The sequence below is a fragment of the Serinus canaria genome, chromosome 13 (assembly GCF_022539315.1).
Source record: "Serinus canaria isolate serCan28SL12 chromosome 13, serCan2020, whole genome shotgun sequence".
Classification (NCBI taxonomy): Eukaryota; Metazoa; Chordata; class Aves; order Passeriformes; family Fringillidae; genus Serinus; species Serinus canaria.
This window is the reverse complement of record NC_066327.1, coordinates 16,208,518-16,232,831: the sequence shown is the minus strand read 5'-3', so window position 1 is coordinate 16,232,831 and position 24,314 is coordinate 16,208,518. Positions and strand designations below refer to the sequence as shown.

General features: G+C 55.3%; 1 protein-coding gene across 2 annotated transcripts in view; it reads left to right on the top strand.

Moving 5' to 3' along the window:
• Positions 1 to 23,483, top strand: part of SH3PXD2B (SH3 and PX domains 2B) — a 60,552-nt gene extending 37,069 nt beyond the window's left edge. The window contains exons 6-14 of one of the 2 annotated variants that reach the window (XM_030229284.2): positions 6,356 to 6,381; positions 6,644 to 6,679; positions 11,922 to 12,056; positions 13,373 to 13,477; positions 15,331 to 15,448; positions 16,518 to 16,744; positions 17,963 to 18,012; positions 18,175 to 18,300; positions 19,101 to 23,483. In XM_030229284.2, coding sequence (XP_030085144.2) covers positions 6,356 to 6,381; positions 6,644 to 6,679; positions 11,922 to 12,056; positions 13,373 to 13,477; positions 15,331 to 15,448; positions 16,518 to 16,744; positions 17,963 to 18,012; positions 18,175 to 18,300; positions 19,101 to 20,561 — 2,284 coding nt within the window. In that variant the 3' untranslated portion in view covers positions 20,562 to 23,483. The remainder of the gene's footprint in view (positions 1 to 6,355; positions 6,382 to 6,643; positions 6,680 to 11,921; positions 12,057 to 13,372; positions 13,478 to 15,330; positions 15,449 to 16,517; positions 16,745 to 17,962; positions 18,013 to 18,174; positions 18,301 to 19,100) is intronic. The other variant, XM_009091539.4, reaches the window with a different exon arrangement.
• Positions 23,484 to 24,314: the final 831 nt, after the last annotated feature.

The window sequence follows — 24,314 nt, the reverse complement described above, 5'->3', positions numbered from 1 at the left end:
TCAGTGTGGACACTTCTCCAGTGGGGAAGTGGAACCATTCTCTGGGGCCCTGTGAAGTGCTGGTCTCTTCCTGAGCCTCTTTCTGCTTGCCAACACCACTCTCAGGAACATGACCAGCCTGAAGAGCCTCCCTTCACACATTGGCACCAACCTCTGCCTTGTTGGGAGGGTATTTTCCCTCCCCATATCCACGAGCCCCATCCATAGCACCACTCCAGAGCCTCTCCATGCAAACCCAGCAAGGTTTGCAGGGAACCTTACACAACCCAGTGTGGTTCTGAGTCTTGTGACTGTGAGCTGCTCTGGCCAGGAGCCACCCATCTCCTGCTGGTCACGAGCAGCAGCAATCTGAGCAGCCGCCTCCGTGTCCTGCTCTGCTGCTCTCCCTTTCCCTGCAGCTGTGACACGGCTCCTGAGCACTGCAGGAGCCTGATGGACTGTCAGGGGAAAGGCAATCAATTGATTTGACACCACTCTCTATTGGAAGGGTGTGGAGGTAGATAAAGGGATTTTGTTTTTCTCCCCTGAGCAGCAGCTGAGCCTGTCAGGTCTCCAGCTCAGTACTTGTGTGGACTACATCTTCTCCCTGGCTTTTTGATTATTTTCATTCCTTCTCTTAATTCCCCCTTCCCCCATCCCTGCTTTCCTCCTTTGGCTCCTGTTTCTGTTCCTTGGCCTGTCATCATTTCTCCTGCAGCTCGTGGTCACTGATGAGATTGGTCTGAGAGCCCCAGAGCCCATTAACTAATTGCTTGCTGTCTCTGATGCTCTCATCTGTCCTGCCCAGCTATTGCTCACCACTTAACCTGCTGCTCCATGGGTCATCATCCCTCAGGGAAGGCTCAGGTCAAGGACAAGCAAGGGACACCAGGACAAGATGAGCTTGCAAGGGCATCAGAGGGGTGGGGTATCATAGGATGGGGCTGTTTTGGGATGTCTGTGCAGGGATCTTGGAGCCCTGCATGAGGGGGAGGAGCTGCTCTGCAGTAGGAGTCAGGTCTTGGAGCTGCCTGCAGTGAGGGACCTTCAGCCATGGGGGATGGAAGGGCAGCTTCAGTCTTGTACCTGCTCTCTTCACCTTTATTTTGTTCTTTGGGCTGAGCCAGAAGTGAGGCAGGGTGGGCACTGTGGCCAGAGCATTTGGGTGTGGGGGCAGACCTTTGGCTGCTGAGTGGGGCAGCCCTGTGAGCTGCTGGAGCTCCCAGCCCTCTGTCCTTGCAGCCATCAGTGCCAGTCCTCTGTCACCTCCCTGCTTTGGGTCTGAGAGACAAGGGACTGCCTGGAGCCGAGTCCCAAACCTGATTTTATGGTTGGACAATCCACAGGGGTCCTGGGTGCAGAATTCTGTGAGTTTGTGAGTTTTGGCCACTGCAGGGCAAGCAGGTGATGCTGAGGTGGTTGTGTTGCTTCTCCTGCCTGCCCCTCTCCATGGGCAATGTGCTGGTTCCCTTTCTCCTCTCTCCATGGGGAATGTGCTGGTTCCCTTTCTCCTCTCTCCGTGGGGAATGTGCTGGTTCCCTTTCTCCTCTCTCCATGGGGAATGTGCTGGTTCCCTTTCTCCTCTCTCCGTGGGGAATGTGCTGGTTCCCTTTCTCCTCTCCAGGAGGAGATCCAAGCTTGCAGCACACAGAGGGACCCAGTGGGTGCCCCTTGAACCTTTGCCTCCAGCAGCCAAACCCTGATCTCAAGGACATCCCCGTTGTGTCCCCCATCCCATTCTGAATGCCAGAGGGGTATTTATGAGCTACAATTCAAAATGCTAATTAATCCAAGTCCTTGACTCTGTCCTCTGGAGGGCTTGGGAGCCCATTCCCAAGGCCTGGAGTGCTGCCAGCTCAGCACTAAGGAGATGGGAGCTGTGATAGACGGCGGGGCTGGCTCAGACGTGACGGCGTGTCTGGGCTGGGCTGGATGTCATCCCTCATCCAGCACAGGAATATTCTGCTCTGGCAATCTGAAAGGGAGCCAGGGATCAGCAGAGTGGGGGAAAGGGAAAAAAAGGAGGAGATTTTTCTGCTGGGTGGCTGAAAGGTGGGAATGAGGGAGAGGAAAAGGGCTGGTCAGCCACTCTCATGGAGCCCTGCTGCTCCCTGTCCCTTCCCTTGGCTTCCCTGGCTGACACCTCTGCCCACCCCTGCCCACGAGGGTGGCAGCTGCTGGCAGTGAAGGGGACAGTGAGTGCTGTTGGATCCACCTGTGCTTGTTCTGTCTGGGTGCAGGTGAGGCTCCACCCAACTCACTGCACCCCAGGATGTCAGACCCTGCCTGGGCCACAGCTGGCTGCAGCCCTTGGAGCTCTGGTTTAAATTCAATCCTTGGAATTCTGGTTTAATTGCAGTTTGTGGAGCTCTGGTTTAACTGCAGCTCATGGAATTTTGCTTTAACTGCAAGTCATGGAATTCTGGTTTAACTGCAGTCCTTGAAATCCTGGTTTGAACTGCAGTTTGTGAAATTCTGATTTAACTGAAGTTCATGGAGCTCTGATTTAACTGCAGTTCGTGGAATTCTGGTTTAACTGCAGTTCTTGGAGCTCTGGTTTAACTGTAAGTCATGGAATTCTGATTTAACTGCAGTCTGTGGAGCTCTGGTTTAACTGCAAAGGGTGAATTCAGTCCTTGGTTCTGGCAGTGTTTGGGAATGGAAAGAGGAGGTTGGACAGCCCAAGCATTTCTCTGCAGGCCCCTGTGGTGCTGTTTTCCCCAGAGCTGGAGCTCTCCCAGGGCTGAGCCAGGGCTCTCCTGCTTTTCCTGCTCCCTTCAGCAGCTCTGTGCTGAACAACACGAGCACTCCTCAGCCCTTCCCAACCTCCCCCTGCTCTCCAAGCCCCAGCCTGTCCCAGGGAGAGGAAAAGGGTCAAACTCTGACTTTATTCCTCCTCCTTCCACCACTGCTCCCGGCTGGGCAGGGTGTCACAGCCAGGAGGGGAGGTGAGACAGGACCCACCAGCCTTTGGTGGGTGGAAGAGGAAGGTGAAGCCCTCCCTCCATCCCCTCTTGTCCCCAGATATTCCTGTGTCCTGGAGAGACCACATCAAACAGCAGGGCAGGGGGAGGTGGCAGGGTTTCTACTGGCAGTGACAGCTGGTGGCTTTTGTGATGTGGATCCCTGTGCAGCAGCTCTGGGCTGGAATTCCAACCCCACTGCTTCCAACTCCTAGGGCTGCCCAGTGTGGGGCAGAACGAGGCTGAATCCAGAGGAGTTTGTGAAGAGCAGTGAGGGAAGGAGGAGAAGAGAAATGCTTATGGAAAAAGAAACCTCTGGAAAGTTAGCAATCTGGGGGATGTGGGATTTTTCTCCTCAGTGTTGGATGGAAGCCCTGCAGCTTCAAAGAACAGAAGTCATCAAATTCCTGCTCCCCACGTCTCTCAGCAGGTCTGAGCAGCACAGGATGCTGAGGTGGGAGGTTGCTGTGTGCACCCCTCAGCTCCCCCCAGCCCTTTGCAGCTCAGAGCTGGTTTTAACCACAGCAGAGGGGCTGGAATGAGGCTGGGGAGGTCTGAGGGGCTGGGCACAGAGCCACTGCTGAGTCAAGGCATTCAGCTGCTCTCTCCTCCAGCTCAGTTTCAGCTCTGGGACATGAGGGAGCCCAGGTTAACAGAATTAACCTGGGCTCCCTCATGTTAACAGAAACAAGGCCCTAATAGTCATTAATAAATTATTAATATTATTGATTAACTAGTTATTAGTATTACCAAGCAGTTATTTATTCACTGCCCACAGTTACAAGTGGGATGTGGTGGGGGAGGAGCTGTTGTGGTGCTGTTCCCACCCCTGGCCATGAGAAACCTCTTCAATGAAAAGCATCTTTCTCTGGGTTTTCTGGGGAGCTGGGCAGCCCATCCAGTATAAAACACCTACAAAAGCTGTTGCTTTGAGCTTTGTCCCTGCCCTAGGATGGAGGGGCTGCAGGGAGCCACTCCAGGAGCTTCTGCTGATGGACCAGAGACCCATGAGTTGGTGGATGTTGGTTTGGACAAGGATTCTTGCTGGCTTGTGGCTCTGGGGTCGTGTCCTGCTCTGCAGACAGATCACAGCTTGTACACAGAGTTCTTTGTTCTGCATTTCTGCTGATCCCCACGTTCACCAGGAGCTCAGGCTGGATCCCAGCTCCAGAACAGCCTCCTCCTTCCCTTTCTGTGAGAGCTGGCTGTCCTGGATGACAGCAGACAGAAACACCAAACTCTGCAGAGCCCTGCTGTGTGCCAGCTCCTGGACAGAGCACTGGCTTTTCTGAGCTACCAGGGCAGGTCCTGAGCCTGAGGGCTCAGCTTGGCCAACTCTGCAGTGCCCTGGAGTGTGGGGACAGGACAGGGGCTCCTTTCAGTGCTGCTGGAGCATTTGCTAAACATCACTTCTCCCAAACAAGGGCTCCCTTGTACCCTGTTCCTTGCCTCCATAAATCCTGCAAACATCTCCATGCTGGCTGAATGCTTAGGAGATGAAGCCCCTCCTGACAGCTATTTTGGTGGCATTACTGTGTTACAGCAGGACTTTTTGTTTTTTTACAGGAGAGGCTGGGTTTTTTTTATATGAGGGAGATGTTTTCTTGGAATGCTGACCTCAGATCCATCCTGTTTGATGTGGCTCTTGGGTTTGCAGCAGCTGCAGTTGTTTTCTTGTGTTGCCTCTTCAGTCCTTCACCTTTTCCACCAGCTGGCTGTGGCAGCAGGGCCAGTGCTGAGGTCCCCAAAGCCACATTTGGGGGCACTTTTCTCCTGTGAGTCCCACTGCAAGCTGGGTTTTTCTGGGTGACAACCTCAGGGCCACCTCCCTGCAGCTCTGGGACCTGCCTGGCCCAGCAGCCACCAAATGTGCCTTAGGAAAGAGTTTACAAACTTAAGCCAGCTTGTAACAACTCTTCTTTAGACCTGGCTTTAGAATTAATGACTTTTAATTAACATTTCTTGCCTGAATGATGACCCTGTGAGTCCATGAAGAATTTCAGTTGTCTTACAGGTTGTTGAAAAGCAGCCTCTTTGTTTTTAATTTATTTTTAAAGTCTGCTCAATCTCTGTGCTCCCCATCTCACTCCTTCCCACCCCTGGATCCTCAGGGATGCTGCCTAGAGAAGATGCTTGAGAAACCTGACTCTCTGTTCCTAAAACAAGTGGCATTGAATGTGCTAGGAGTTCTCCATGTGTCCAAGTTTCCTTTCAGGGGATTATGAGGTTCTTGAAGGACACTGAGCTGAGCCCCCTGAGGCTGTGGTGCTGGCTCAGAGCTCTAAGTGAGGCTCCAGTCACACATCAACCCTTGCCTTCAGCACTCTGGGGAGCAGCTGGAGGAGCATCCCTGGCTTTTTCCACCTCTGTGGGGCTGGTTGGTGTCCCCCTGTCCCAGCTGGGCATTGGGGCTTTGTAGCTGTGCTGTGGCTGCTGGGGGGCTGGAGCTAAATGAGATTTGCAGTGGAAGGCAGAGTGCTTTTTCCTTCCCTTCTGCTGGAGCCATGAGTTTCCAGGGAGCTGTGCATGTGAGCTCTGCTCTGCCCTTCTCTGCTCCACGGGGATCTGAGGAGGAGGAGATGCTGCCAGGAGTTCATTACTGTTTCCTGTCTTGTCTGAGCTCCTGTCCCCTCTGAGGTGCTTGAGCCAGGGCTGCTGCTCTTCAGACCTGCAGCTCTTTGTGTCCCTGCCAGGAACATCCCAGCAGCAAAGTGGAATTGCAGCTCCTGCCTTGCCCCCTCACTCAGAGGGAGCAGCCAGGGAAGGGAAGCAGGGGATGAGTTACAGTGATGGCTTTAGCAGAAGGCAGGGCAGGAACTCCAGTTATTCCCATCTCCAGCCTTGGTTTGCCTCCCTTCCCTGTGGCACCTCTGAACTGGGGCAGTTTTAATGGGGCTTATTAATTAACTCTGATTTAGTTCTGCAGTGCTGCCTCTGTTGAGAAATCTTTGGGATGCTCTGTCCCAGATTCCCCTGTTGGTCTCTGCACCTGGGACGTGGTGTTCAGGTCTCTGCACAGACTGTGGTCTCTGAGCTCAACAGGCTCCAGTTTCTGTGACAATGTCCTGTTTGTTTCCACTCCATCTTAGCTGCATTTCATTTCATTTTATTTCATTTTATTGGCTCTTCCATGGATGAGTGCCCGAGGTGGTACCAAGTTCCTTGGTGGAAGTTGTAAGGCCAGGCCAGCAGCCAAGCTCAGCCTGGGAAGGACAAAACATGAAATTATGGAATGAAAGGAGGGGGCAGGGGCTGTTTGCAGGTGGCTGATGACCATGGAGAGAATGGCTGATTGAGGGAGGTCAGTGGCCCCACCAGAGCCAGCACTGGGTGCGCTCCTGGGTGGGTTTGTCACTTGGCCAGCACCCCAGCTGTCCCCTTGCTCTGCTGACACTCTTCCTTCTCTTTTTCAGGGAGCCCATTGGGAAGAAGAGGTCTGGTAAGGACTCCTTTCCTCTCTGCTGGTCACACCAACTCCTCCTCCCACCCACAGGCCAGCTCTCCTGCTGTGGGGCAAGGTCCCACCCCATTGCCACCCAGGCCCCCATCCCATATCCCCTGAGCCTCTGTGGTGCTCCCCAAGGTGGGTCAGATGCCCACAGCTCCCAGCACTGCCCTGGAGGTGCTGTGAGCACTGCTGGACCCCCAGTCCATCCCCTCCCTGCCTCATGCCTTGTCTCCCATCCTTTTGTTCCTCTCAGGGATTGTCCAGAGAACGGCCTCTTTCCTGCACAGAGGTACTAACAGCTGCTCCTGCCCTTGCTCTGCTCTGCCTTTCTCAGGGGACACCTGCTCACCTGGGGGGCAGGAAGCTTGTCACCCTTGCCAGAAGCTGTCACATCCCCTGTGGCTTTCTGTGGTGGCTGGTGGACACGGGGTGGTGGCACAGGGGCTGGGGCTTGGCTCTGGTGCAGCTCCACGGGCAGGGGACGTGCCCCAGGTCCTGCTGAAGATCTGCAGGGCTGGGGATGAAATGTTTCAGGAGTTCAGGGGAACGTCTGAGCTGTCTGGGGGGCAGCGTGGGGCTGGAAGTCTCCTGGTGCAGCAGGATGCTCTCCTTCTCCATGGCACCAGCTGGGAGCCTTGGGAAGGTGGTTGGGTCTGGGATGCTCTACCCTTGCTCCTCAGGAGAGGGGGACATCTCTGAAAGACCCCCTTGTTGGTGTGGCTTAGGGTTATTTGAGCTTCCCAAAAAGAGCAGGAGAGAGGAGTGGAAGAGCCTTTGATCTGTGGGTTGAGGAGGCATCTTTCAGCTCCTGGAGCTGCAGAAGGAATGAAAATGATGTGAAATTCTTTGGGAAGGAAGGTCTGAGCTTTGGCTGCGTGGAGATCCTGCTGAAATCAGTGGTGGGAAGGATTCTGGCCAGAGGACTGGCACTGCCATCGCCTGTGTGAGCAAACCCACTGGTGGGTGAGTGGGTTCCTCTTGCAGGAGGGAGGAGAGGCCCAGCAGGGACTCAAAGACTCCAGTTCCTTTTCCAGGGGAGCTGCAGGTCATCCCTCCTCCAGGAGCTGATGTTTTCACTGGGGCTGCTGGTAGGATGCAGGTGGGAAGCTCTGGTGTGGTTGGTGGCTCCTGGGTTTGATCTGTTCTCATGGGCTGAGTGCTCTCCTGTGGGGCTCACAGAGTTTTAACCTGGTAAAGCCTTTGGACAGCATTTTCTGCTCAATCTCTGACTGCTCTCTGCCCAAGCAGGACATTGGGATGGGCATTTTAAACCCTCATGAACCATTTTCCAGCACAACCTGGCTCTGTTCTGAAGTGCTGGGGACAAGAGTAGGGTTGAGAAGAGGAAAAAAACTTCTGCTGCATAACTCAGTTCAATGAGGGCAAAATTCAATTTAAGGACGCTGCCTGTTAGAGAAGCAGGAGTTCTCCACTGAGGAGAAAGAGTTTGGATAACATCCAAGGCAGAGCCTGCTCTGGCAGGGCAGGATGTGCTGTTCTGGCCCTGGCAGCAGCCACCAGGGAAAGGTGTTTGCTCCCAGTAACCTTACACAGGGTTGATGCCTCGTGCCAGACGTGCTCAGAGATTCATCTCTCTGTCTTGCATTTCCTGGCAGCAGAAACAGAATTTGGTTCAGCTGCTGTCACCCCAACTCCTTCTAAACCTTGAGGAAATCCCTGGTGGCTCATTGGGTCTTCAGGCCAGGCCTGCTTTGAGGTAGCAAATGTGCAGCAAGGCACAAAAAATACTCCTTCAATCCAGGATGTCCCTGAGGAGGGGTCATCCAACAGCTGCTAACAAACAAAAATCACGAGGCTTGTCCAAAAAGCCATTTCCCAATTGCCTGAGAGGGGGTGGACTGCTCTTGAGTAGTGCTGGAAAGAGCTCTGAGGTGCTGGGATTGGAAATGGGATTTGAGCAAACACTGGGATGCAGAGTGGGTTAAAGTGCTGCTCCTGTGGTGACCACGAGACTCAGGTGACACTTGGAGTTTGGTGGAGGGCCCGGTGTGTGTGAGCACTGGAAATAAAATCTGCTTTCTTTGCTTAGCTTTCTGTAGAGCACTTGTAATCCCACCTGGCTGAGCCTGAGGCGTGGGCTCTGCACAGCTTGCAGGGGGTGGATTATCCCAGATTTGGGGCTCTGCCTGGGCCCCTGATTTAGGTTTGTCTAAAAGCAGCCATGCCATCAGTGCCCTGACTGTAGGAGCGTTTCTGTTCTCTCTGCCTCTCACAGAAGGCACAGATGGAGAGCCATGGATGGTGCAGGCGAGCCTGAAACTGCCTCCAGAGTTTATATTTGGGTGGAGCAGGCAAGGAGGCTGGCAGAGACCTCAAATGCCCCTTTGCCAGTTTGCTTTTAGCTGCTTTCTTGTGTGCCCACGTCCCTTTTGCAGTGCTGAGGAACGTCCCTGCAGTGTTTGGGCTGAGGAGAGGCAGTGAAGGAGCCTCAGGGGAGCTGTCTGAAACCCCACTGGTGGATGGTATTTCCATGTGATTGTTTTCCACATTCTGGAAGAATCCCTGGGGAGATGAGAGGGTTTGCAAAGAATTCAGCAGAGCCTTCAGTGCCCATTTCAGTGAGAGCAGGGGGAAGGTCCATCCCCCTTGCAGGACTGATCATCCCAAACCCCTCAGGTCAGGGAGAAGAGGGGCTGTCCTGAGAGCTCTGAATCTGACCCACACAGGCAGAGGAGGAAGGGACTTTATCCAAAGAATGGCATTTTTGGGAGATGCATTAGGCAAAGGCTGGAGTGTACATCAGCCTTCAAACCCAAATACCTGTGCCCCTAATTCAGTACTGAGCTCTCTGTTTCCCTCTGGGAACACCAGTGGCCAAGCTCTGTCAGAAGCTCCTCACTTTTGGCATGTGAAAAGCCAGGGGAAAGGAAAGGAAAAAGGAAAGGAAAAAGAAAAGGGAAAGGGGAAAGGAAAAAGATCATAAGCATCTCCCCCTATCTGTGAGATTTCCTGCCGGGTTTGTACATCCCAACCCTTGGGTGAAAGGCCAAGTTTCTGGCCAAACAAAACCTGCAAGGATTTTTGGGCTGGCTGAGGGTGAGGTCACTGTTCTGAGCAGCCCTGGCTTGGCTCTGGGATGTGCTGAGTGCCTCTCCTTCATCCAGGGCGAGCATCACTTCTGCAAGCCCAGCCCAAGGCCTCATGGTCCCTTGACTCCATGGATTCCACTTCCCTAGGTCACATTTGTGTCATTGTCACATCTGAGGATGCCCAGCTCCTGCCTGAGCTGCCTGCAAACCCCTCTCTGGGGGATGAATTCCTCCTCCCCTGCCCAGCTCAGAGCTCTGCTGCTGTCTCCCACCTCCCTGGGCAGCTTCACACAGGTGCTGTTTTGAGGAGCCCAGCTCTGGCTGTGCTCAGGATGCTTTGCTCACTCCAGGCTGTGTTTTTGTGGTTGAGGATGGTTAGGGCAGGTGAAATGCTCCCGAAATTAACGCCTACCTCTTCCTCCAAGCTCGGTTTACCACTTCTCTTCTGGTTTAATGGGTACATTGGAGCATCCAGAATTGGCTGCTGGAACTACAAATAACCTCAGAGGCACGGGTGTAATTACAGGAGGGAGGCAGACAGGGGAGTATTATCTCTTCCTGCAGTTGTTATTCTTCTCTCAGGGGCTGGGTAGATCCTCAGATCCCTTTAAGCACAAGCCTTTAATTGAGCTGCTAGAAGAGATAGTCCCAGCATCCACCATTCACTTTGGAGGGCTATTTGTAGCTCTGCCTGCTGCCCCACCTTTGGGTTTTGGGGTGGAGGAAGCTTTCCTGAGCAGGAACAGATCCTCTCTCACCTGGAGCTCTGCAGAGTGCTCTTTATGGACACAGACAGTTTCCTTCCTTTTCCTTGAAATATCACTGCCCTGCAGACACGTGGTTCGTTTCAATCTTGCCTGTGGTCTGGCATTCTCAGAAGCAGTTGGGAGAGTCTGTGACCTTGTGAACATCTCCAGGAGGCAGCAGAAGATCCTGGGAGTCCTGAGGACCTCCTAGATCTTGTCCTGCTCCTGCAGGATGAGGATGGCACCTTAGCACACGTCTTTCCTCTCAACCCCTCCTCTCATCTCTCAATTTGTCTTTACAAACTCTACTTTTTAACAACCTGGAACATTTGAAACACCCCCTCCTGACTTTTCCTGGTCTCTGCACCAGGTGTGGCAGGTAAATACAGAGAATAAAGCAGACAAGGGGAGTTCATACTAGCCCAGTAATCCTTGTAGATGGCTCCTGATAGCCAAGGTCTCCCAGCCTTTTCTTCCAGTTGAGAAGTCCAAATCTCTGGGGCATTAGAGAGCAATTTAAAAGATCAATTAAAAAATACTCCACTGACCTCAAGTAACCCCTGTGACCTTAAGTAACCCCTGGATCAATTAAAAAATACTCTAATGACCTCCAGTAACCCCAAATGAACTAAAACAATGCCTCACAGGGACTCCAGTGACCTCTAGTAATCCCAAATAACCTTAAGGAACCCCAAATGACCTCAAGGAACCCATACCAGGGCCTCCCCTGACCTCACATAACATTCACCAGTAGTGGTTGAATAAAATGCACCTGCTCATCTCTCCCCCTTAGCAAAAGAGCATTTGAACAACTGTTCCCCCTTTGGCATTACATTTAAATCAGACAGAGAAATTCCCATGTCTGCTAGGAAACACAATTCTGGGTCCAGCAGGAGTTCCAGGTACAACAGCAGATCCTGACATGCTTAGCAATTCCTTTCTGAAGTTCTTTTTCTTTTCCTGGTGTCCGGGTTATCCTACAGTGCTCCTGGTGTCCCGGTTGTTCCGCAGTGCTGCTGGTTGTCCCATGGTTGTCCCATGGTTATCCCGCTGTCCCGGCTGTCCCTCGTTATCCCGGCTTATCCCGCAGTGCCACCTGCCGCCGGTCCAGCTCCGTTCCACGGCACCGCCCGGCTCTCCTCCTGCTGGCCGCAGGAGCGCTTTGTTCCCGCTGTGTTCTGCCCCCTCTGCCCCTCCTCGGGGGATTTTTCCCCCTTTTTTGCCAGGAGACCGGGATGTGCAGCTGGGCAGGGAGCAGAGCAGACCGAGGGGCTGAGCCCAGCGGGGCTGGGAGGACAGGGGATGTGCCCTGTCCTACAAACACCTCCATCCTACAAACACCTCTGGGAGGGGTTCTGGGGCTCCTCAGCCCAGCAGAACCCGCTGCAGGCTCTGTGTTTTGGGGCAGGAGTTTTGGGGAGGAGAACCCTCCTTGTGCACAGGAGGGTCCCCAAAACCCCAGGCAGGTCCAGGCTGCTGTGAGCTCCTGTGCTGGTGGTGGCTGGTGGAGGTTGCTTGGATGGCTCTGGTGGGCAGCAGCAGGTCTCACCTGGCTGTCCCCACCTCACCTGGCTGCTGGTTTGATCTCTGTCCCCCTCACTCTGCCCAAACCTCTGGCTCACCCCTCTCACGCTGGGGTCCCCAGGCGTCCCGGAGCTGCTGGGTGGCGGTGGCCGTGCCCTGGGGACAGTGCTGACCTGGCACACGGGTCGGTTTTGTCCCCCTCCCTGTGCAGGAGCTGACTGTGCCTCGGCTGAGCCCCTGGTGCTGGAGCAGTATGTCGTGGTGGCCGACTACCAGAAGCAGGAGAGCTCGGAGATCAGCCTGTGCGTGGGCCAGGTGGTGGATATCATTGAGAAGAACGAATCAGGTACAGGGAGCTGGGCTCTGCGCAGGCTGTGGGGCTGCACAGGAGCAGTCCTGGGCTTGTCAGGGTTCTCCTCAAGCAGAACAGCCCCCAGGCATGCCACGGGCATGGTGAGCTGAGGTGGGATGTGCAGGAAGCAGCTCTGGTCTGTGAGTGTGGACGAGGCTGCAGGGCTCTCTCTCAGGGCTGATTCCCCCGTGCCGAGCGCCCGGCGCCGTCCCCCTTCGTCAGTCTCTCCTTGGTGCTTCTTGGTGCTGGAAAACTTGGCTGATGTGTGCTGAGGACAAAAGCCATCCCTGGGCTTGGCAGGCTGGTTTTAGTGAGTGACAGAGGGGGACAATCTCGAGGTGGCCATGAGAGCCCCCTTAGTGCATTCACAATTCCTGTGGGCAGCAGCCGAGCTCTTTGCTTGCTTCAAAACTTAAACTTGCTCCTAACCTCTGCAAAGGGACTGAGCCATGTCACGGAGAATTTATTCCCTGGAGCTTACAGAAGTTGTTTGTTGGGGGGAGTTAAATGAGAATAGATTTTAACAGCTCTGGAGAGCTGGTTGCCAGAGGATCAGTTGCACCAGCAGCTCTGTTTGAGAACGAGAGAAATAAAAGCAACCCTGAAGCAAATGAAACGATTAGCACAGCCAGCTCAAAAGCTGTGGAAAATCATTTATTTATTAAAGGTCAGCCCTGCTTTTCCCTCCCATGCAGGTAGCTGATTCCCTCCCTGACAATCTAGTTGTCTTTCTAAATGACTCACTGGGGGGGTTCTGAGGGTAATACTCAGTCTTTGTTTTCCCCCCTAAAGACACAAATTGTGCTTTTAATAACGAGCAGCAAGCGTTGGTTTTGATTGGGCACACAGGGGGGCCAGAATTGCTTGTGGCCTCTCTGGAGCTGGCTGGGCTTCCACTGGGAGAGCTGATGTTTTAAATCCTGCATTTGCTCCTGGCTTTTCAGTTCTGCTGCTTCCCCAAACGTAGAGAAGGCGAGCGCAGCAGGACTCAGCCATCGATTCACACACAGGGTATTCATCTCTGCTAATTAGCCCAGGCTTGCTGACCCACACTGAGGGAAAATGAACCATGAAGGGGCAGAAAAAACTCTCAGAGCCTCTCCTGGTTTTCCTGGGGAGGGAATTGTACTTTTAGAGGTCACTCAGCTGCAGTTCCCCTGTGCTTGGCTCTGTTGCTTTGGGGTCACCCCAGCTTCCCATGGAGATGCAAGAAAGGGGTCACAGCCCCCCAGGCACATGGTTTGGAGGGAGGGAGGGAGTTTTTGGCTGGTGTGAGCCCTTGGCTGAGCCTCCTGCTGTTTTCTCCTCAGGCTGGTGGTTTGTGAGCACGTTGGAGGAGCAAGGCTGGGTGCCAGCCACCTGCCTGGAGGCCCAGGATGGAGTCCAGGATGAGTTCTCAATGCAGCCTGATGAAGGTAAGAAGCTGCTGGAGGCATCTGCCCCAGCTTCCTCTGCTGGAAGCACTGCATCACGCTCCCTGAGTGGGGCAGGGCACGAGCCTGGGGGAGGCAAAACCCAGGAACAAAACCTGGGAAAAGGGACAAAACCCCAGGAATGGTCCTGCCTGCCCGGTGCTGCAGCACAGCTGGGGCAGCTGGACACTAGTGGTGCATCCACTGGCCTCTCTGCTCCTCCACAGAGGTGCCACCTCCCAGAAATGCTCACCCCAGTGCCTCCTTTCAGCCCAGGGAGCTGTTTTACCTGCCCTGGAGGAGGAGCAAAGCCCAGGTCCTTGGGCAGTGCATGTGCAGAACAAAGCACCCAGTGTGGGAAAGGCAAGGTTCCAGCTTGTCCTTGGAGCAAATCCCAAGTGCCCCTGGATAACAGATCCTTGCCAGTGCCTCCGTGTGCCCAAGGCAGAGCAGTAGCTGGCTCAGCCCCTCGTCTGGGCAGCTGCAGATGGAGGGGGGCTCAGCCTGGGGAGGGCTCCAGGTGAGCAGAATCTCTGTGCCAGCCCTGTCTCCTCCTGGACCTGAAGTGCCACCTCCTTACGTCCTCTCTTGTCCTTCTCCTGCTTCCCCCCGTGCTGCTCCCAGTGCCATGGAGGTACTGGTCTCTGCCCAGGCACCTTGGCCGCCGCCGGACCCTCGGGGACTTGTACACCCCTGGATGGGCTCAAGGTGGAGCACACAGAGACTTTCTTGGCTGCCCCTGTGTTGTGTTGGAGCCTTGTGTGCATGTTGGTTTGCTGTGCATGTGTCAGCCCTCCGAGCGTGCCACCCCTGCTCCTCAGCCTGCACTCCCTCTCCTCTCTCAGCTCTTCCTTCTCACGTCTTGTTTTGGGCTCAGAAACTGCAGTTCCTGCTTTCCCCCAGCACACACGTGCAGAATTCTTGCAGCTGCTGCCTCAGTTCCTGCAGTAACCTGGGTTGGTGCTTCCAGGTGGGGTCAGGAGGAGAAGGTCCTGCTGGATGTGACAGGACATTCTCTGCTTGTCTCCCCTGCATGAAGGGTGTGGGAAATCAGACCCTTCCAGAGCTGTGCCACTCCCAGAGGACAAATCCAGGAAAGCTGCATGGTGGGGATGTAGGGATGTCCAGAGGGGTGGATTTTGGAGGCAGATTTTTCCCCAAAAGGCCTTCACCCTGTTGTGAAGGCACTGCTTAAGCACAGGCAATTATTTCCCTGTGTTTCTTCCAGAGAGGGAGCTGAGGGAGGGGAGGATGGATGGACCCCTTTGTCTGACATGGCTGCATGGCTTTTAGGATGTTTCTCCTTCCTCCTGAAGGGAAGAACGTTCACATTCCTGCTTACCATCCCTTGTTCTGGTGGACAGGACATGAGGTTCTTCTCCAGGCTCCCCACATGGCTTTGACCACTGTCCTGGGGGTTAAATGGTGATGTTCCTGCAGATCTCCTGCTCTGGAGCAGTTTGAGGGCACCTCTGTGTGCATGGGGCTGCCCCCTCATGCCTGTGGGATTTCTCACCCCTTGCAGAGGACAGTTCCTCTTTAAAGACCCTGAGAATGAAATTTGAGCTGAAATGGATGCATGGAAGAGCCTCTGTGATGAGATGTGAAAAGTCTTTAGTCCTAAGGGAGAGGAGAAACTGTTTTAGAGAACTTCTTGGGCCAGAGCAACTCAGCAAGGTTTACAATTCCAAATACATTTCACTGTCATTTCCCTTTGAATGGTCGTGTATCTCTGTGTGTTTGCACCTAAATTACAAGAATTATCATTTGTATGAAGCACTTCATAGCCATTGTCCAGCTGAGGCCAGGCTTCCATCAAGCAGCTCCTCAGTGAAGCTGCTCTTCCTTTCCAACAGAGGAGAAGTACACGGTGATTTACCCCTACACTGCAAGAGACCAGGATGAGATGAACCTGGACAGAGGGGCCGTGGTGGTGGTGACCCAGAAGAACCTGGAGGGCTGGTGGAAAATCAGGTACTGGCCCAGGCACTGCAGCTGGGGCTGTGGGATGTCCAGTCCCAAGGCAAGTCTGTGAGCTGGGGAGGGCAGACTTCCAGAACTCATTTCTCTCCATCCTGACAGATTTGATGTTCAAGCACAGCTTTGGCTGAAAATCTTTGAACTGCCCAGTTTTCCTGTGCTGGGAGGTGGCTGTGTCCTCCAGCAGAGCTTTAGTGGGTCTCACATCCTGCTGGTGGGAAAACCCAGGAATGTCCCAGGGCTGGCTGCATCCCCTGGCTCTGTTGGAGGCTCCTGCAGGGAATGGCCAGGTCTGGGCCAGCTCTGCTGTGTGCAGGGTGTGCTGAGCCAAAGGCCCCAGCCCATCCCCAGCTAGGCTTGTTTTCTGCTGGAAGCTCATTTCTCTTCTCTGTGGTTGAGCAAAGGGCCGGGCTTGCTCAGGGTGGGAGCACATGCTGCAGTTTTCATAACCTCACACTGAACCTGTGCTCTGGCAGCAGCACAGCCCCAGAAACACACCCACTGCCCTTTGAGGCACAGAGGGCTGCCACAGGAGCTGAAAGGCAATTACAGGCTCGGTAGTTGGTGCCATCTGAACGAGGTGGCTGCAGCCCAGCCAGCAGGGAGGGTCTGGCATGGCAGGGGTGCTGTGCATGTGGTTTTTCAGTCAGGGCACGGGGCTGGTTTCTCTCCTAAACAGATTTAGAGCAGGGAGGGGATCCAGGCTGCCAGCAGGGAGAGGGCTCGTGCTCCCTCCAAAGACCAGGTACATCAATCCCAGCAGCAGCACTCTTGGTTTTCCCTCTGCTTTCCCTGCCAGAGCTCTTCACTCCTGAACTGGTGCCATTGCTGAGGTGCAAACTGGGCTTCACAGCATTCCCAGCCCTTGGCCCTGGCTGGGGCCAGCTTGTGTGGGAGCATTACCATGAGGGAGCTCTGCTGGTGCCATGGAGAACCTGGCGAGCTCCTGTTGCCCAGAGCTGGCAGCAGTGCCTTCAGCCAAGGTGTGTGCTGAGCTCTGGGCTCAGGTGCCTGGCGTGTCCCGGGGCTCTGCGCAGTGACCCTGCTGTCCTTGTCCCCACAGGTACCAGGGCCAGGAGGGCTGGGCCCCTGCCTCCTACCTCAGGAAGGGCAACGGAGATGGCTTCCCACCGAAGCTGGGCTCGGGCTCCTCGGCTCACTCCAGTGCCCTGGATCTGGATGGCATCTCCAGGCAGCAGCTGCTGGCCAGCAGGGACAAGGACGGGCTGGGGGGCCAGAGGGACAGCAGGCTGGAGAGCCGGGCCCTGCCCAGCGCCGACATCCGCCGCAGTGAGTGCTGGGCAGGGCAGGTGGGCTCCAACACGGCCTCAGGCTCCTAACAGAGCCTCAAGTGGGGTCACACAGGGCCTCAGGTGGGCTCCAAACAGAGCCTCAGGTGGGCTCACACAGGGCCTCAGGTGGGGTCACACAGGGCCTCAGGTGGGCTCCAAACAGAGCCTCAGGTGGGCTCCATGCAGCCTCAGGAGGGCTTGAGACACATCTTCAGGTGGGCTCCAAGCACGGCCTCAGATGGGCTCCAAACAGATCTTCAGGAGAGCTCCAAACACAGCCTCAGGTGGGCTCCAACACAGCCTCAGTGGGCTCCAACATGGCCTCAGGTGGGCTTGAAACACGGCCTTGAGTGGGCTCAAAACAGGCCTCAGGTGGGGTCAAACATGGCCTCAGGTGGGGTCAAACATGGCCTCAGGTGAGCTCCAAACACAGCCTTCCCCACAGATTTTGAGCAATGTAAGAGGCTGTGAGCTGACAGACTGGCAGGGCCTGTGGGTTCTGCAGCAAGGTCAGGAGATCGTGGCACACACACTGGGGCACAGGGACCTGCTGAGGGGCAGCAGGTGGGATGGGCATCCCCTCCCAGGCTGGGGATCTCCTGCCAGGCTGTAGGGTCAGCTGGAGATGTTCTCCTCTCAGAAACTGGGGGCAGCTAAAGGGAGCCTGCCAGAAAGATTGAGAGGATGTTCTACAGAAAAAGGGAGAATGGCTTCACACTGACAGTGAGCAGGTTTAGGTGGAATATTGGGAAGAAATCCTTCCCTGTGAGGGTGGGCAGGCCCTGCATCCCTGGAAGTGTCCAAGGCCAGGCTGGACAGGGCTTGGAGCAGCCTGGGACAGTGGAAGGTGTCCCTGCCATGGCAAGGGGTGGAATGGGATGGGATTTGAGGTCTTCCCAGGCAATTCCATGATTCTGAGATTCTGGGATCATAACCCCTCTGCAGGCCAGGTCTTCTGGGTCAGTCCTGCAATGCAAAAGGAATTTCACGTGGTCACCTCAGCTGCATTTCCCAGGAGAACCTGAAAGCTGGGATAGCCTTGAGACCTGGGAGACCTGTGCCACTCAGGATTCTGGGCTGATGGCTTCCTCCTTCAGGTTCCTTTCTCTGGGACAGGTTTATTCCTTGCCTTTCTGTTCTGTCTCTCACTTGTCTTTCCTGAACACGTGCTCAAAAGCCAGGAAACTCAACAGCATCTGGAATTGTTCCTCCACAGAGTCCCCAAAGATGAGGCAGAGGCCACCTCCTCGCCGAGACCTCACCATAGTAAGTGCCAGCTGGTGTGGGAGGGCAGCAGTGGCACAGGGGGAGGGAAGGGAGCACTGCAAGGAGCTCTGGTGGCCGGTTGGGATCTTGTCCCCGTGCCTGGATGTGGTGTCACACCTGCTCTGCAAACACACTGATGGCTTTTCTGTTTTTCTGTCCCAGCCCCGTGGTCTGAACCTGCCTAAGCCTCCTGTCCCCCCTCAAGTGGAAGAGGAATATTACACCATTGCTGACTTCCAGACCACCATCCCTGATGGCATCAGCTTCCAGGCAGGAATGAAAGTAGAGGTGAGACTGTCACCTTCCCTGCACACACTGTCACTGGCTCCCATTGCCCTGGCACCTTTCAGGCAGGAGCTCCCCTTCCAGGCCAGGGAGATCTGCTCCCCATGGTGCTCTGGGTGCAAACCAGGCATGGTTTTGTGTCTGTTAGCATTCCAGACTCTGAGAGTGCCATAAAAACCTGTAGGAGCTCAGGAGACTCTGTCCCCACACCGTTCCTGGTGGCCTCCTGTGCCCCAAGGGTGAGTGCTCTGTTTGAGCAAATGGAAAATAAACCCACACCACCAATGGCATTGGAGATGGGAGATTTTCCTCTTAGTTAGGCCAGGTGTAAAGTTAAAAGCCCTTCCAGAATTCCTGGCACACCCTCTTTGCTGGCAGAACCCCTCCTGCAGATGGGATTTCGCTTTCTCCGTGTGAGGATGTGATTTACGCCTCTCTAAGAGGATTTTTCCTTCAGGGCTGCCCCACTCAGCCCCTGCCAGGCCCCAGCCCCGCTCCTGGAGCTGCAGACAGGCTGGGTAGGGTGGGATCCACATGGGATCGCTGCTGCTGCTGCTTCACTGCTCCAACAGTGCCACGCTGTGGCCACTGCCAGCTCCGGGAGGGACAGGCAGCTCAGCAGCTCTTCCTCAGCCCTCTTCCTTCCCTGGCAGCCAGGACCAGCTGTCCCTCCCCTTAGGATGGCACTCCTGGGATCCCACAGCTTTTGGCTGGAGCAGCACAAGGCCATGTGTCACCCTGCCATCATTTCTGAGACCCCTGAGCGCAGAGTGGCTGTCTGAGGTCTCCTTTTCCCCTGGCAGGTTATTGAGAAGAACCTGAGCGGCTGGTGGTACATCCAGATCGAGGAGAAGGAGGGCTGGGCCCCTGCCACCTTCATTGATAAGTACAAGAAGACCAGCAACGCCTCCAGGCCCAATTTCCTGGCTCCCCTTCCCAACGAGATGGCGCAGCTGCGGCTCGGTGACGCCGATGGCAGCGCCAGCGAGGAGGTGACAGGGCCCTGCCGACCCCTGCCAGAGGCTCCTCCCAACGGCATGGACTGCACTGGGAGGTGGGGCAAGGACTGGAAGGGGAAGGAGCCTCCTGACAGCGGGGACCTGTCCTTCGCCGGGGGCTACGAGGAGATCTCGGACCGCGACACGGAGGAGAAGCCCAGCCTCCCACCCAGGAAGGAGTCCATCATTAAGTCAGAAGGAGAGTTACTAGAGAGGCAGAGGCCTCCCCCCAAGCCCCCAGGCATGATTTTGCCCATGATCCCCCCCAAGCAGTCGGCAGCCCCGAAGGACAGCAAGAAGCCGGAGCTCAAAGCGGAGAAGGGCAAACTCTTCCAGCTGAAGAACGAAATGGGGCTGGAGTGTGGACACAAGGTGTCGGCCAAGGAGGTGAAGAAGCCAAACCTCCGGCCCATTGTCAAGCCAACCAAGCCAAAAGCTGAGCCCGTGGAGGACAAACCTGAGCCCATCGCCCAGAACCCGTTCTTGAAGTCAAGACCTCAGATCAGGCCGAAACCCGCCGCGTCCCCCCGGCCCGAGCCACCCCCAGCCGATGACAGACTGGACATTTGCAGCCTGCGGAGCAAGCTGAGACCTGCCAAGTGCCCAGAGAAGCCCTCAGAGCAGGACCCCGCTGCGGGGGAAAGCTCCTTCAGCAATGCCACGCTCTCCTCGGAGCCTTGCGGGCGCTTTCCAGAGAGCAAAGCCCTGCCCAAGCTGGACATTGCCCCCAAAGAGGCACTGCCCAAATCTCCCCTGGGCCCTGCGAGCCCCCCCTGTGCCCGGGACGCCCCTCAGCGCCCCGTGGTGCCCCCGCGCAGGCCGCCCCCTCCCAAGAAGATGGGGGCTCCTGCCGCCGTGCCCGCCGAGCCCAGGGCCCCGGCACGGGAGGCTCCCGAGGCCAGGCCCTCGGCAGTGCCGGGTAGGCCCATGCTGGTCCCTCCCAAAGCCAAGCCCTTCCTCTCGGCCTGCATGTCAGACGAAGCCAAAGCCAGAAGCAGCATCACCCCAAAGGTCATCTCCAGGCCCGTGGAGAGAGGGGAGGCTAAGGAGAGGCCCTCAGCGCCCGGGCCCGACATCTCCAGGGAAGCTCTGTACGTGGCAGTGGCGGATTTTGAAGGTGACGAGGAGACCAACAGCTTCAGAGAAGGGACTTTGTTTGAAGTTCGTGAGAAGAACAGCAGTGGCTGGTGGTTCTGCAGGGTCCTGGCTGGGGGGCCGTGCTGGGAGGGCTGGATCCCTTCCAATTACCTGAGGAAGAAGCCGTAGCTGCTCCATGGCTGGAGGCTCCCTGGTCTCTCACCTGAGTATTTAATGAGCAGATTAATTTATAGTTTTCTGTAAGGCTGGCTTTAAAAGAAAAGAGAATAATTTGAGATCCCATGCCTCCCAGCTGGAGCCCCTTGGCAGCAGCTGGAGGAAGCAGCTCAGCCTCCCCTCCTCACCCCCGTGCTCCCTGTACCCACCCTTCTCCTCACGTTCCCCAAAGGACTTGGCTCCCGTGGTTCTCTGTGCTGGGGTGATGGACCTTGAGTGACATTTTGCCACCTCCGTGGTGAACTGGAGAGAAGCCCAGCGGCAGCCAGGTGGAGTGGTACCAATGCAGGAAATCACAGAAGGATTTGCCTTTCCCTGGAGCTCAGGGTCACGGCCAAGAGTTGCAGGTCACGTTGCTTAGTCCAGGGCTGTAGCACAGCCACGAGGAATGTGGCAGAAAGGATGAAATGATTGCTAAGAACAGGTTCCTGTAGCTCTGTCTCTGGTTAAGGGCAGTGCCATGCTCCCCCTGCACAGGGATCATCCCTTGGTCCTTCCCCGCTCTACGATGACAAGTGTTAACTTCAACATCCTCCTGGTGGAAAAAAATAGGGAAAAATACACCCTCATTTACCAGGTCCTGCTGTGCTGCTCCAGGACAGCTCTCAGGCTTCTCCCCTGCAGTACTGCAACCAAACATCAGAGGGGTTTTGCTTCCGGAGCTGAGGAATTCTATGCAAGGCACAGAGGACCAGAACGACCCCAAAACCCCTGGAAAAGGGATGCTTTGCTCTCCTCCCCACACAGACTGCCCTGCCTGTTGGACTAGGAGGGGACCACCCCTTCCCAGGACCCACGGAGCTCCCCGGGCTGGCGGGCAGCAGCCGGGAGCTGGGTCCTTCCCTCGGTGCTGACATTATCAAGTGCAATCCAGAATGTGGGAGCTCAGCTCCTCATCACCACCAGTTCTGAGGTGTGTCTGGTGCTCAGGGGCTGCTTGCCTTGTTTGTCATGCCTCCTGCCCGTCCTCCAGGTTCTTGCATTTCACCCTGTGGGCCAGGTTGGCTTGGAGGGGCCTCTGGGCAAGCAGAGCCTGGGCTTTTTCCATGCTGACATTCCTGCCTTGCTGCTTATCCTAGCAGGAGGAGGAGCTGTCATTCCCCAGTGCTGCTTTCTTCCTTTCTGTCCTTGGCTATTTGCAGCTCCAGGGCCACATTTCTCTCCAGAAGAGCTTTAAACCCAGATGTTTGTGGGTTTCACAGAGTCACAGAATTGTTGGGGCTGGAAGAGACCTCTGGAGATCATCCAGTCCAGCATCCCTGCCAAGGCAGAGTCAGGTTTGGTGTTGACCAAGCTCTGTTGCCCTCTCTGGTCTAATTGCAGGTGTGAGCAATGCAGCCACATTGTTTTGCTGCTGAAAATAATGACATTGGAGAATGGAGAACGCTCCTCTGAATTGAAGGAGCGTTCTCCACTCCCCCAGATGCTCACTTCCTTCTCTGTCCATATTTTCCACCCTGGGAATGTGAAGATCCCTCTGCACACAGAAGAAAGCAGTGGTCCCAGGATCATTCTGGGAGGGCAGTGGGGCACTTTGATCCCATAGAGAAACCCTGACCATCCTCATACCCAGAAGCTCCAGAATTCATTTTTAGCCATGGGAATTCAGGCACCCCGGTGTGTGGCTGATTCCTCTCCCTCCCACCTGCGGTTTTCTCCAGGCTGACTCACCTGAGCTGGCAAAAAGCACCGCGTTTGCAAGGCAGTGCAATAACAAAGCTGCTCGCTGGCACAGCGGGAGGTGTTGATGTGCTCCGGGGTGGGCTGGGACAGCTCTGCCTTGGCTCTGCCTGGCTCCACTCAACCCCTTCTGCTTTGGAAAGGAGTGGGGACAGGAGGAGTTAAAGCAGAGCTGCTCCACAGCCAAATCCAGCTCCCACGGTATCTGGGAAGGGCTGGACCTGTATCCCTGCTCTTGACACAGGGTGCAAGGGCTGTGTGTCCTTTTCCCAGGCACTGTGTCCTTGCCCTGCCTTTGCTGAATGGCCTTTTCATCTCAGCTCTGTCTCAGAGATCTCGTGCCCTGGCTCTCCTCAGAGAGGGCTGTGCTATTTGTGTGGTCTCCTCTCTGAAGAGGGCTGTTCCCTCTCCCCTCCCAGCCTGAGCCTCAGAACTGGTCGTGCTCCATTTTCCTGACACAAGTACTGTATTGGCTCGCTGAGCAGGAGCTCTCCCTTCTTCCCAAAGAGCTTCCAAGAGGGAGTGCCCCGGTGGGATCCCCCTCAGGAGGTGCCCACACCTGCAGCCTTACCCCTTTTCCACTCTCCTGTCTGCCAAGGGGCCGTGGCTGCCCAGGCTCCTGTGGGGAAGATGCCAGGAGCCTCTGGGCTGGCATCTCCTCTGGTTTGTGCCCCCGGTCCTGCAGCCACCTGTGCCCCAAGCCAGGCTGCCTCTCCTCCCTGTACCTCCCTGCCTACCTCGTGAGGAGGAGGAGGGTGGCCAAAAGCACCCCAAACTCGGGGGCAGCCCCCCACCATGCACAGCCCAGCCTCCCTGAGCAGGGGCTGTGCCAAGGGGGGCACTGCCATGGCTTGGGACCCAGGAGCTGGAATGTGGGGACAGGCCAGGGTGGGCACATCCTGGGTGGGCATCAGCCCTGCAGTGCCCAGCTCCTGCCAGGCTCCTAAAGCCCATTTGTTTGTCCATGTGTCTCTATATTATGTAATGTGTATAAATCTCCATTACTGTGGGTGGGTGGGGGGCAGCAGAAGGTAGATGTAGCTGTGTCCATGCCCTGTCTATACCTTCACCTTTAAGGGATGGATTTTTTTTTTATTTTCTGGGTTTGGGGTTGTTTTATTTTTTTTCTTTGTTTTCTTTTTTTTTTTTTTTTTTTTAAGAAATAAAAATAAACTGCTTGACTGGTTTCAAGCACCCTGGTGAACCTGTGTGTATGGCTGATGGAATTCTGGGGTGCTGCTCTCGTGTCCAGGGCTGGTTTGGGGTCTGTCTGTCTGTCCATCCTGAGCAGGGAGGCTCATGGGGACCCTGACAGCTCCTTGTGTCTTCCTTGGTGCCCAGACTTTATATCCCATTTATATCCCACCAAATGGGGCAGTGGAGTGTGGAAGTTTTTACTGTGGGCTCAGACCAGCAGAGTTTGGTGATTTTGGGAAGATGCAGAGGCAGAAGGAGGCATTGCCAGTGCTGAGGGGTTTTGGGTGGCCAGGGATGAGTTCTGGGGGTAAACTGAGGCAGCAGAGTGTCTAAAAAGGCATTTTGGCATAAATTGTCAGCTCCTTCTGCACCCAGAGCGAGCGAGGGGTTTGTGTGAACACTCAGCTCTGGCAGGGCAGTTGTGGATGAATTTTTCCACTCCATATGAAGAGAAAAAGAAAAGGGAAAAGGGGAAAGGAAACAGGCAAAGGGAAAGGAAAAGGCTAGTGGAAAAGGAAACAGGAAAAGGGAAGGGGAAAAGGAAAGGGAAGAGGAAAAGGAAACAGGAAATGGAAAAGGAGAAAAGGAAAATGAAAAAAAAAAAAAGAAAATGAAAATCAACCCTCCTGCTGTGTCTGCATCACCCCTGGCTGCCACAGCCCCAGCAGGGCATAGGAGGGGGCCAGGCTGGAGATTGGATAAGAAATTCGGGCCTCTTTGTGAGGGCCACTAAACCCTTCCACCTCTGTAGCCCCAAAATTCTCCCTTGTCCTCAAAACTTCCAAGGACTTGCAGTGTTCAATGACCCAGCAAAGCCTCCCAGCCCAT